At 38.0% G+C, this 13,614-nt stretch overlaps 1 protein-coding gene across 1 annotated transcript in view; it reads right to left on the bottom strand.

The window, feature by feature from the left end:
* The window catches only part of LOC133805232 (uncharacterized), a 53,499-nt gene that overhangs the window by 17,609 nt on the left and 22,276 nt on the right, over positions 1–13,614 (bottom strand). The window contains exons 8-14 of the mRNA XM_062243356.1: positions 7,325–7,461; positions 7,123–7,213; positions 6,948–7,013; positions 6,589–6,811; positions 5,703–5,804; positions 5,439–5,524; positions 5,233–5,355 (exon numbers count right to left, since the gene is read on the bottom strand). Coding sequence (XP_062099340.1) covers positions 5,233–5,355; positions 5,439–5,524; positions 5,703–5,804; positions 6,589–6,811; positions 6,948–7,013; positions 7,123–7,213; positions 7,325–7,461 — 828 coding nt within the window. The remainder of the gene's footprint in view (positions 1–5,232; positions 5,356–5,438; positions 5,525–5,702; positions 5,805–6,588; positions 6,812–6,947; positions 7,014–7,122; positions 7,214–7,324; positions 7,462–13,614) is intronic.

Here is a 13,614-nt window from a genome sequence, read left to right as displayed (position 1 = left end):
CCCATATATCACTGTGAACAAGAGAGAAAGGACTTGAGGGTGCATACATCTTTGAAGGAAACAAAGCACGTGTATGTTTGGCAAATTGACAAATGTCACATTGAAATTCAGCCACCTTCTTATGAATAAACAAAGATGGGAATAATTGTTTTAAATATGAAAAACTTAGATGCGCAAGTCAACGGTGCTATAACATAATTGTACGAGAAGTGAAATCAGATTTTGAAACATAGGAATTAGAACTAGAACTTGAATCCAAACAAACTTGTTCTTTTTTTTGAAACTGTCCATCAAAGAAATGAAGTCTGTCACGAATCCTAGCACTGCCAATCGTTCTCCCCGATGATAGATCCTGAAAGTGACAAGAATTTGACACAAATTTAGCAAGGCAATGATTATCAGTAGTTAACATATAGACAGAGATTAAATTGCATTTCAAGGAAGGCACATAAAGAATCAATTTAAGATGTAAATCAGCAGACAATGTAATGGTGCCAACTCCTACAATAGGAGAGTAAGAGCCATCTGCGATTTTGACACTAGATTTAGTGGAACATGGATAATAAGAATCAAATAGGTGAGATAAACCTGTCATATGATCAGTTGCGCCGGAATCGATTATCCATGGTGTTTGGAAAGTAGAAAGAAAATTACTAGATTGTGTAGTCGAGGTACTATGAGAGTTGGTAACAAACTTGGCTTTAAACGAAGATGGATTAGGGATTGTGGGCCTAGACTTCATAGAGGTAATGGTGGACTAATTATGGGCCTGAGTTTGGATAAGCCCACTAGTTGGGGATGAATTTTTTTCATTGTTTGACATGTTGGAAATAATTAGCTGAACAATTTCTGAAAAAAAAAATACTAGGTTAGAGACAGAGAGAAAAAAAATTGAACAGTGAGCAAAACAAAAAAATTGGGCCTGGAACAATTGGAAAAAAAAACTTGGACTTGGAACAACAACTTGGGCCTCAGAAGGAAGTGAGACAGACTGAGAGGAACGAAGGGGCTTTAGTCTGAAGGAACGAAGAGGCAGATGCTGAATGAGAGGAGAAACTTGGGACTACGGATGGGAGCGACTAACAGAGGGCAACACTGGTCAGGAGGATTGCCGAGGATGTCGCTGGAGCTGCAAACATTACCGAAGCCCTAAAAAAGTTGTCGGACAGGACAGGGACAATCGGAGAAGGCAGAAAGATGAGACTGGGAGTGCTGAAGAAAAACAACTTCGCCTGAATCAACTTGAATGTTGCCTGAGAGCTGAGGAAACTACCAGAAAAAATGGAGATCGGCAAAGAGAGGAGATCAAGCCTTACAGCTCTGATGCCATAATGAAATGGTGAGAAATAATCACTATTTTTTATATTTTATTTCTGATACACCTTTATACAACTGATGGCTAGAACTATATATAGGCTATACAAGTATCACTACATTAAATACAGAATAGGAAACGATTCCTATACCCCTAGGAAACCCAAATGATCAAATCACTAATACTCTATTTCTCTAACTGTCAACAAATTCTTGAAGCACCAAAGGAACCGATCGACAAACCCCTTCCCATTTTACTGCTTGACCACTGCCCATTTGAACTCCATAAGCCTCCGTTGTGGACATGGGAAGAGCCAATTTCTGAGCTAATTTAGTGGTAATAAAATTGTGTCGCCCGCAATCCACAAGAACCACCACCTCTTGACCATGAATAGAACCCAGAATTTTCATGGTTTTTGGAGAGGTTAACCCCACCACAGCATTCAAGGACACTTCTACCATGTGAGCTTTGGCAGCTTCTGTCGGATCTGTAATTCCGAGGGCATCAGCGATAAGGTCAAGGGGCGGGTCCTCCATTGACTCTTCCTAGATGATGATGACTTGTACTTCAGCTTGTGTGCATTCATGTCCACGAGTTCGGCGCCCATCGCACTTGAAACACACGCCACGACGTTTCTTCTCTTGTATCTCAATTTTCGTTAACCGGCGGTAGACCGAAGAAGTCGCCGTAGAAGATGGCGACTTGGAGCTTGTACTGATCGGAGTCGTGTGTGTTGAAGAGGTTGGGGACGATACGTAAGTGCCCTTGCTGGGTTCTAGGACAACCTCAGCCACTCTTCCATTGGATCCACCTCCACCAGTAGCGGTGGACCTGTCACCCTGAAGACGACGACCGGAGCCCTGAAATTCGGTTGACTCTTCTCGGAGGGAGGCGAGTTCATCAACAACTTTGCTTTGTGCAGTAACCAAACGATCTAGAACTTCTTTCATGGACCCAAGCTCCACCCCATGATCCTTAAGTACAGCTCCATGGTCATTAAGCTGACTTTGAACGTTGGACAGTGCCGATTCTACTCCATCCACTCTCGTTTCCAATCGCGTAGTCACCGGCATTCACCGCAAACTTGGCTCTTATATCAAATGATGGGACTTGGTTCAGTTAATTCACAGCAACAGCACTAATACTCAATAATAGAGAATGAACAGAAGGAAAATCAATAAAACAGTAGCAAAAATGGAATTAATCTTGGAAGCTTTATTGAGGTATTTAAAGAGACCAATTCTCTTACGAAAAGGGAGAGAGAACTCTCCATGATGCAGAGAATTATCTCAATTCTTGCATAACCAAAACAATAGCTCCCCAAGGCACTAAAAGGCCTACACAGTACCCAAAATACCCTCCAACAAACTAACAACCAGCTCACCACCCCAAATGACTCAGCCTACCCTTGACCCGTGTGTCTAACACCCCTTCTAGTGTAGGTTAATCTGATATTAGGCTTAGCAAGCCTATTACATGATTATAATTGTGTTTGTGCATACCTGCTTAGTATACTGTAGTACATTGTATCTGCATGTATGATGAATGTATTATGTGGATGTTGTTCTAGCTAGGAAGCTCGGTTTATTAATCGAGAATCTGTCTATTGTATCTTATTAAAGCTTGACCTGCTAGTCAAGGGTATTTCTAGTTAAAAGGGGACTCGGCTTATAAGTCGAGGGTTCCCAAGGCTTGACTTATAAGTCGAAATTCTGTAAGGCTCGACTTATAAGTCGTGATCAGCGTTATGTGCATTGAGCGCAGGCTGTTATGGCTAAGCCACCCCGGGAGTGCCTTATGCACTTGACTGGCTCAAATGCTGTATGAACAAACAGGAGTGCGACACGCACTTGTGTGACCCTATGGTCACTCATTTGTATAATGTGTATGCTTGGTTCGAGTTATTACTGTTAAGCATGTTGTTATAGTTTGTGAACTTCTGAATATGTTTTCTTGCTGAGTCTTTTGGCTCACGGGTGTTTTGTGGTGCAGGTAAGGGTAATGAGAAACTTGGCCAGCCATGAGTTGGAGAGCGATAGCGGTGATGTGTACATATGCAGTCCGCTCGACCGCCACGACCGAGGCACCACAGGGGAGCTAGGGTTGGACGCCGCTTAGGCCGGCTTATTTTGTAATCTTTGGGTTGTAACCAACTTTTAAACTTGTATTTTGGGAGCCCATGTAAAGACTAAAGTTTTGTTTAATGCAAATGTTTATGTCTTGACCAAAATTTTAAATACTTGAACCCTTAGTGGCTTAATCATATGTTTTAGTTCAAATGACTCGTTTAGCGAGTCCAGGACTAATTTTAAACACACTTGGTAACGAACCCTAATTAGCAAGACATTACAGTATATGACGTACTATGAGGCTACTTGTCAAGCAATATGGTTGCAGAACTTCATTTCAGCATTGGGTGTTGTAGACTATTTCGAGGCTGCTGAAATTATACTGTGACAACTACGCAGCTGTAGCTTTCTCTAAGAACACTCAAAGTACTTCTCACTCAAAGCATATTGATATAAAGTACTATTTCGTTAAAGAGAAAGTTGTTGAATCCCTCGTTATCATTGAGTACACACCTACCACTAGCATGTTAGCAATAGCAAATCCACTTACAAAGGGCTTACCTATATGTGTGTTTGCAGAACACGTCACCCGCATGGGATTACTAGGAGCCTAGATTGTTGAGTTCAGAGGGAGTTTGCTATTTTGTGTATTGAACATGCTAGTATTTTGTACGGATTGCTTATGACTTGTATTTATGAAACATGCATAATGATATTTGCAGTCACTTCTTATTGTTGTTTGGCGAAGTGACAGGTACAAAAGGAGACGAATGCACAGTCTCAATTGTTGTACTACATGCATGTTTGGTTTAATGGTTGTTATTGTATTTGAATGTCTTCAAGGCCGAATCATGTGTGATATATGTATCCTATCATTATGATTTATTTGACTGTCTTTGTGTGATGGACAATATTGTGGTGGTTTGATTATATTGTCTAAGTGTGAGAATATTAGAATTGTTATATGGACTAATATGATCACAAACATAATTCCATAATCACAACCATTAATTTGGAGTGCCTACTAATTGTTAATAACCATAATGGGATGGTTAACACTTACTAATTACATTTGAGGCACATGGTAGCACCCTAATGACTATAGGTTGGTGCCCACTAAACCATAGTCCACCTTCTCTAATAATATGAGCCCAATATACCCCTTAGGGTAGAAAGGCATATGATACATATAGTGTATATGTGAAGTTGGGTGGTAAGGTGGTTTTTGGTAAGGGTTTGCTCTCCATAAGCTCTCTCTTGCATTTTGCATTTGATCTTGGGTATTATTGTTGTTTTGATAGATTTATAGTGCTCAAGGATGACCATTGGAGATTCAATGTCAAGCTTAGGAGGTATGTTTATTGTTGGGCAATTAATACCCTAAATACTATGTGATCTTGGTTGTTAGATGAGCATTAATTGTTGTTGTTAAATCTGATTTGTGATTCCTTAATGCTCATAGTGTGATTCTAAAACTAAGGAATCATATTTAGTAATTTTCCATTTGATGAGAAGTATTTGCATATTGATGCATAGATATACAGTACAATGCTGTGTGATTTAGTTATTTCCATATTAGACTTCAGTGATCCTGGTCCAATCTTTTTCATATTTTGGTCTAAAACACAACCATTTCTCAGAAAATAACTATTCCAATTTTAATTTAGGAATCTTTTCATGTACGAGAAGATGGATAAGATATCAACCTTGTAATGGTAAGAAGATAGCCCAAAGGCCACTTTTCTTTGAAATTCATAGCAATAGATGGAATATTAGGTAAGGTTTGTTACCATTCATTAACGAAAAAACTGGTAGAAACGAGATCAGAGTTGAGGAACAGGCACTTACACCATACAATGAAGCTCCCGCCTTAAATGTGCTTTTGAATGCAAGAGCAGCTAAGGTTGTGTAACCACCTGCAGAGCCCCCAGTAATACATAGCCTCTCCCCATCTACCTTTCCAGTATCCACCTATATAAAATAGATAATCAACACAACTTGAGTAGGGTCAACACATCCATATTTGATGTATACCAGAATCAGAAATTGTTTACCAAAAATTTAGCACAACTACAACAGTCATTGACATCAACAATTCCCCATTTCTTCAACAGCCGTTCTCGATATTCCCTGCCATAACCTGAAAAACAATACAATTAGATAAAAGAGATGGAAGTTAAAAATGTTTCTTCTATTTTGCCAAAACAACTACAACTGAAGAGACAACATTTGTAAAGTGATCCAATATTTGAAAATACATAGATACAGACAAAACAACAGACTCTGGTCAGAAATTACAGAAAAAGGTAAGAACGAACCAGTGCTTCCACCATAATTAACATCGACAAAAGCCCATCCACGACTTGTCCAATACTGAATATTCAAATTCAACATTGCATGTGATTCAGCTGTGGGACCTCCTGAAATAATTTAAGGAACAAGAATGTTATAACTGATTCCCTACAGCCATAGTTATTGGAAAACTCATTCAATCACTCATAACAATTGACAGAAAGCAAGAGTGCAAAGAACAAGAAGAATGCCTTTCGGTCATTTAGCACTTCTCACAACTACAAACAATCCTATCTGAAAAAGAAAAAGAAAAATGTCTAACCCACCTCATCAGTAAACTTTGCTAATAACTTTTATTTTTTTCCCTGGAGATAAAAGAATTCTCCAAGTTTCAGTATTGGTGGCATAAACAAATGCTTATTAAACCTTCAAAAAATTTCACATAAGTATACTTTGACTCTGCAGTCACTAAACCACACTTTTACCATATAAGACAGTTTACTAAATTGTCAAAAGACAAATGACCTTGACGTGATAAAATTAATAAATTTTCTGAAGTATAAAAATAATAAGGCTCAATATTCTCTAAATTGGCACATTCAACCAGCAGGTTATTCATTAGTACTATCAACTTAAAGGACTTATCCATTTAATGATATTCTGATTATATATGTTTCGTTTCTTATTTAAAAAAGAAAGAAACTGATAGACAACCCAAAGCCCTATTCTTCTTGAAAAGCCCCAAGGACTTGCCCACACACATCAATGGCCTTCACAAAGTTCTCAGATCCCAGGTCTAAGTTTCCTTCCACTGGAACTCATGTTCCCTTTTAGTTTGAAAAGATCACCAATCTTTTTGGCAGAATTAGAGTTCATAGAAGAAATGATATAATCTCTGACACACAAACATACCATGGCTTTTCAATAGCAGTGGAGGCTTTTCTTCCTGACCAGCTTGGTAACTAGGATTAGACGGCGGGTAAAAATATGCGTAGGCAATTTGACCAGGAACTTCTGTTGGAAATTCAATAAATTCAGGTAGACTGAAATAAGACCCGTATTTTAAACAATCAGGCGATGAGGACCAAATAATCTTGAATTCAACTGCTTTAGACTTTGGCTCGTCTAAGGTCACCTGAAAGGGCAGTATTCGTTGCTATTCAAGTTAATGTGAAAAGACATTATTCAAATTAATGTTGTTGGTAAGTATTTGTGGCTAATTAAAGTTAATAAATTGTGATGACTATCTAAATATTAAGTTGACTCTGCACCTTAGCAACAGATGAAGGGTAATTTTCAGATGCTCCCTCCACATACAAGCAATCCTTAGTTGAAGTCTGAAAAGGCAGTTGAGATATAAAAAAATAATGTACCATTCTTACACAAGGTCATTAAACGTAATAAATATATTTCACCAGTGACATGGTATAAGGTATTTGTCAGTACGATGTTTTCTATATCGGTGAAAGGAATATCAAGCAAAGATATGGTGCTCTGAACTTCATCCAAAATTCCAAGGTATGACCTCCCTTTCTGCCTGCAAAAATGAATAAATTGCTCCAAATGAGTTACAGACAAAACCAAGATAAATACATACATAAATAAAGCACAACAATGGCTAACACTGTAGCACGGCTTCACATGTCACCTGTAGCTGCAAGCAATCAAGCTTTTTCCTTCATGGCCCGAAATAAGCTCATAAGAATTTATCCCAAAAACCCACAAAGGTTTGGAAAATTCTGCATCCAAGGAATAAACTGGTACTACCTTGTTGTCAGACTCAACCTGTTGCAAATTAAGCACATCTAAAATAAATAATTGTATCAAATGTAGTTAATAAGCCCCAATGACACCAGCTATTTAGAATTAAGTATTGGATTAAACAACTGTTCTAGCAATGGAAGACACCAAATATATTTTTTTCCTGACAAGATTCATAGCATTTCATACAGTATATTAAGCTAATTGTCAATTTCGGACTTCATATGCCAGATAACCATCCTCTTGTAGTTGTTTTGGGATTAATTCTTCTAATCTGATTTTATTGAAGAATAGAAAGGCCAATATATAGGCAAATTACAATGTACAAGATAGCTAAAAAAGAAATAAATAAATATTACAACCCATGCTTAGCTGTACAATATTACAACCTATGCTTAGCTGTACAAGACACCCTAGATATTTACACATGCTAACACTATTTCTACTCCCCCTCAAGCTGTGTTGTATATGTTATACAAACCCAGCTTTGAATTAAATTCTTCAAAACTCGTTCTTGGTAGGGTCTTTGTTAGGATGTCGGCAATCTGTTTCTTTGTGGGAATGTAGTTGAGCTCAATAACCTTTGAATTTACTTTCTCAAAAATGAAGTGTCAGTTGATTTCAACATGTTTAGTTTTATCACGGTGAACTGGATTCTTAGCAATGTTGATTGCAAGTTGACTATCACTGTACATCTTCAATGACTCAGGAGAGTCAATTCTCAACTCAATTCATTAGCCTTTTGAGCCACATTCCTTCACATATACCTAAGGTCAAAGCAAGATATTCTGACTACACTACTCCTTGAGACCACAGATTGCTTTTTGCTTCGCCAAGTGACTAAATTACCCCATTGATAACTCTATGATTTAGAGTTATTTTTATGAACTTTGAACTTGCTTTTGGTTGAAAAGAGTGATGAGGGTGTTGTTAATTGTAAGTTTGTTTAGTTTTTACCTTTATTTTCTAATTAGTGTGTCAATTCAAGAGTCTTGTGATTTGTTGGTAGTAATTGTAAATATTTACGTAAATATGTGTGTTTTGTTATCTAGGAAAGGAACCTTAAACTCGCCAAGGGAATCAAAAGAAAAAGGGGACAAAAAGTTGGAATTGTTGCTCGAATGCTGTAGGCCAAAATGTTAGCAAATCTGGAAAATGAAGACTGACGTGGACAAAAACCAGCTGCATTTATTTACTGATCTCAACGCCTATGTGGCACCCATTTAAAGAATTAAGTCAGCTGGCTGAGGTGGCAAGGAGTAATGGACCAAAGATGGAAATGGGCTTTCTAATTCGGGTAAGGTGAAAAGGAAAGTACCCTAAGAAGAAGAGGACAGCCAAAATAGAAGGTTAGAGGACACAGTACGTGTATGACTATCATTTTCAGCAAGAAGAGTACAGAGAAAAAGAGAGATACACAGAAGGGAAAGATCAAAGAAGCTCACGGCTAGGAAGGAAGAGGGTTTTAGCACAAGACTTTACTACTCTCTCTTTCTTCTACATTCCCTCTTTTGTAGTGTATACTCTTGTTTAGATTAATCTGTGAACTGTTGTTACCATGGATGAACTAATTTTACATGGGATTGTAATTTTCAGTTTAGACATGAACTAATCATTTTGAGATTTGGATGGCTATGAACCCTATGTTATGACTTATTAATGAAATGCATGAGTTTAGTAATTTGCCTTTGTTCATTCAAGTGAGATGAATGTTAAATGATTGTTAATTACTGGCCATGACTAACAATTTAATTAGCTAGATCTGATTTTGGGAAGAATCTATCTAGTGGAGTTAACTTGAATGATACAAGAGGAATACCATGTTTAGGTAGTTCTTAGTGAGTGAAATAGGAATATTTTGCTACCTTGTATAACCTGAGATTTGGTGTGTAATTGCTTGTTTTACAACCTGGTTTAATATAGGAATGTATTGAATTACGTTGTGGACTTACCTCAGTGGGTTTTGGAAAAATCTCACTGGCTTATTTAGAAATCTGTTAACTCTACGCATAATTGCTGAACAATTACTATAACAACTGGACAGATCAACATAAGGGGAAATAGCCATTCAGATCCATTAGTCCATAGACATTTTTCTCGAATTAAATTTTGCTGACATCTTAGCTATATTTAATTAGAATTAATTGCAACCATTTAATTTCAGATCCATATTACATTCATTCTCATAATTCCTTTTTCTTTTACTTTTAAATTGTTATTTAGTTGGTTTTGCATTTGCTTAATTTGAAATCCCTGTGGAGACGATACTCACTTACTACTATATTACTCGTTGCCGACTGTGTATACTTGCACATTTTAATTGCTTAAATTTACGCAACACCCATACATAGGTGCAATAACTACTAGTTGATCGTCTGTCGGTCAACTCTCCAGCCCAACTAGAATCTGTGTAGACTTCTAAGTCTCGATTGTTGTGTTTTCTGAAGTGCAAACCAACACCTGGTGTCATTTTTAAATATCTTAGAATACGACGAACTGCTTCCAAATGTTCCTCAAAAGGATTGTGCATATGTTGGCTTACCACGCTGACAGAGAAAGCGATATCAGGTCTAGTATAAGAGAGATAGATTAGTTTCCCCAATAATCTTTGATAACTCCCCCTCTCTACTAGAGTTGAATCCTCACTTCGAATTGCTTTCAAGTTTGGATCCATTAAAGTATCAACAGGCTTACCCCAATCATTCCAATTTCTTTTAAAAGGTCTAGAATATACTTTCTTTGAGATATAACAATTACATCTTTGGACCGGGCTACTTCCATTCCAAGAAAGTATTTGAGGGGTCCTAAATCTTTAATTTCAAACTCTGAGGCAAGAAGTCTTTTGAGATCTAAAATTTCGCATGAATCATCTCCAGTTAGGATTATGTCATCCACATAGACAATGAGAATTGTCAGCTTCCCTGTTGAAGAGAACTTAACAAACAGGGTATGATCAGCCTGGCTTTGAGTATATTCATGTTTAATAACTGTCTTTGCAAATCTATCAAACCATGCCTGAGGTGACTGTTTCAAGCCATAAAGAGATTTGAGAAGTTTGCACACTACTCGACCACTGGAGTATTTTTTCATTCCTGGTGGAATTTCCATATAGACTTCTTCTTTGAGTTCCTCATTCAAGAAGGCATTTTTTACATCCAACTGATATAAGGGTCAATCACAATTTACAGCAAGTGATAACAAAACTCTTATTGTATTAAGCTTGGCGACGGGAGCAAAGGTCTCTTCATAGTCAACACCATATGATTGAGTGAACCCTTTCGCGACCAACCGAGCCTTGAATCTGTTGATACTCCCATCTGAGTTATACTTGACGGTGAAAATCCACTTACAACCAACTGTCCGCTTTCCTTGAGGTAACTCAGTGAGAACCCAAGTACCATTTTTCTCAAGAGCATTGATTTCTTCATCGACTGCAATCTTCCATTTAGGATCGTTCAAGGCTTCATAAATGTCTGTAGGAATCTGAATAAGATCAAGGGGAGAGACAAAGGCTCGGTACATAGGTGTTAGTTTCCCATAGGCAACATATTTCTCTGTTGGGTGATTAGTACAAGTTCTGACACCCTTTTGGAGAGAAATAGGCAAGTCAGTATCATCAATAGTAGGAGAAACTAACTCATGAGTCATAGAATCCATACCTTCATGATTTTCAAAGTCGCAAGAGCTTGGTTGAGTGTTTGAACAGTCCTTGTCTTGCATGTTGACCTCTATATTCCCAGCTTTTCTCCTACTATAAACACGAAATTCTTTGTTATCTATATCAAATTGTGCTTGAGTTTGAAGTGGCAGTACATTTGAGAGAGTGTTTGGATTTTCATCGGCGGAAAATGAGGTCAGACTGACTATAGGAAGTGAGGAGGATGGGCTGGATGTATTTTCTGGACTGAGATTTGGTTGGATAGGCAAAGAAGAAGGCAAGGGAGAACCAGTTGACTATGACAACACAAGTAGGGGTTGAGCCATTTGATGATGTTCATGTGTGAAGACATTGGGTTGAAGAAATGCAGCCTGGTGATAATGAAGAGTTTCCCAAAGCTGATATTCCTTTGAATGCTCCCCCTGAATACCAGGTTTGGGAAAGAAAGATTGGTATTCAAAAAAGGTGACATCCATAGTGTTATAAACCCTCTTTGTAACTGGGGAGAAACATTTGTATCCCTTTTGAGTGCTGGAATAGCCGATAAAGAGACATTTGTGAGACTTTGGATTAAGCTTTGTTCTTTTGTGATCATAAATATGGACAAAGGCAGTACAGCCGAAGACTTTGAGTGAAAGACTTGAGATATGAGGGAATGTTGCGAGTAACAGATTTCTTGGGGTTTTGAATTGTAGTACTCGGCTAGGCATACGATTTATGAGATAGGTGGTTGTGAGTACGGCTTCCCCCCAAAACTGTTTCGGAACATTATTTGAAAACATGATTGACCTAGAAACTTCAAGAAGATGTCTGTTTTTTCTCTCAGCCACCTCATTTTGCAGTGGAGTATCAACACATGAACTAATATGAACAATCCCTTGCTCTAACAAGTATGGACCAAGAATAGAGTTAAAATATTTCTTCCCATTGTCAGTTTTCAGAATTTGGATTTTTTGGTTGAATTGATTTTGAATCATGGAATGGAAATTTTGAAAGATAGAAACAGTTACTGATTTTTCTTTCATGAGAAATGTCCATGTTGTCCTAATGTAACCATCGATTAAGGATACGAGCCATCTAGATCTATTGATATTTGTTACCCGTGAGAGTCCCCAAATATCACTGTGTGTCAGTGAAAAAAGTTATGAAGGTTTGTAAGAAAAATTGGGATAAGAGTTTCGAGTGTGTTTAGCAAGTTGACAGGCTTCACAGTGAAATAATTTTGGTCGTTTGTGGATAAATAACTGAGGAAAGAGTTTTTCAAGATAACCAAAATTTGGATGTCCAAATCGAAAATGCCACAACATGATAAGATTGACATTCGAAATAGACACAAAATGAGAAATTGAATTTAAATAGTTACCACAACTTGATTTGTGAACTTGTTTACTTTTAGGAGAATCCTTGAGAATATAGAGTCCATCATGCATTTCAGCACTGCCAATCACCTTTGCCAAGCCCACAACCTGAAATTCACAAAAATTTAGATAGAATTTAGTCACACAATTCAAGTCTCTTGTGAGTTTGCTTATTGAGAGAAGATTGCAACTTAATTTAGGGACAAATAGAATAGATGAAAGGAGAAGATCATCTTATAATTTTACAAAACCACTCCCCATCACTTTTGAGAGGGATCCATCGGCAATTCCGACTGTGGGGCAATGAGCACATTGTTTGAAGGTGGTGAAGACTTGTAAATCACTCGTCATGTGGTCGGAAGCCCCTGAATCCACTATCCAAAGACCTTTGTTGGCGGATGCAGTAAATATGTGAGAAGAAAAACCTTGATGACACATTATACTGATGTTTGCCTCAATTGTATGTGGTTGTAGCTGCTGTAAAACATGTCGAAGTTGTTTTGAGAAGTGACAAACTTTGTTCTGAGATGTGGCTGACTTTGTGATAGTTGGTTGGTAGAGGGCTCTCATGAAGCTGAAACAAATTTATGAGATTAATTGGCTGAGATGGAGGAGCCATGAAATTTGGAGATTGGATTTTCATGATGAATGGGCAGCAGAGAAAACAATGGGCAGAGAAAAATAAGATGTTTATGAACTCAAGATAGATGGAAAAACTTAGCACAAAAATGCAATTCTTTGATGAAATGGTGGGAGAACCCAAGATGAAGAGTTACAGCCACAATAAGAAGTGCCAAGGAGAAAGACGCTGGAGAAAGATGGTTGGCAGCGTTGTCACGCGCCTACACGGGCGCGCACGTGGAAGAAGATGTCAGGTGTAACATGCCGGCCTTGAGAGCATATTACAAGCTAGGATGGTGCTCGGTTAGATACGCACGCGAGGGTGCAGACTGGTGAGCATGCTGATGCCTAGTTTGTACGGCAGTGGCATTTTCGTAAATATCTTCAATATTGCCCGGAAATGGACGAGACTTGGTAGGTTCCATATTGAATGGTCAATGAACGCTATGGTGCAATCGGATTTGGGAGATTCGGAGAATTGGTGACCTGAGAGCCAAATATGTCTCTCAAGCAAAAGTCATATATGTTCTTGGTAGAAGG

This window comes from Humulus lupulus, chromosome X (assembly GCF_963169125.1).
Source record: "Humulus lupulus chromosome X, drHumLupu1.1, whole genome shotgun sequence".
Taxonomy (NCBI): Eukaryota; Viridiplantae; Streptophyta; class Magnoliopsida; order Rosales; family Cannabaceae; genus Humulus; species Humulus lupulus.
Note: the sequence above shows the minus strand (reverse complement) of the source record. Positions and strands in the feature narration are given on the sequence as shown.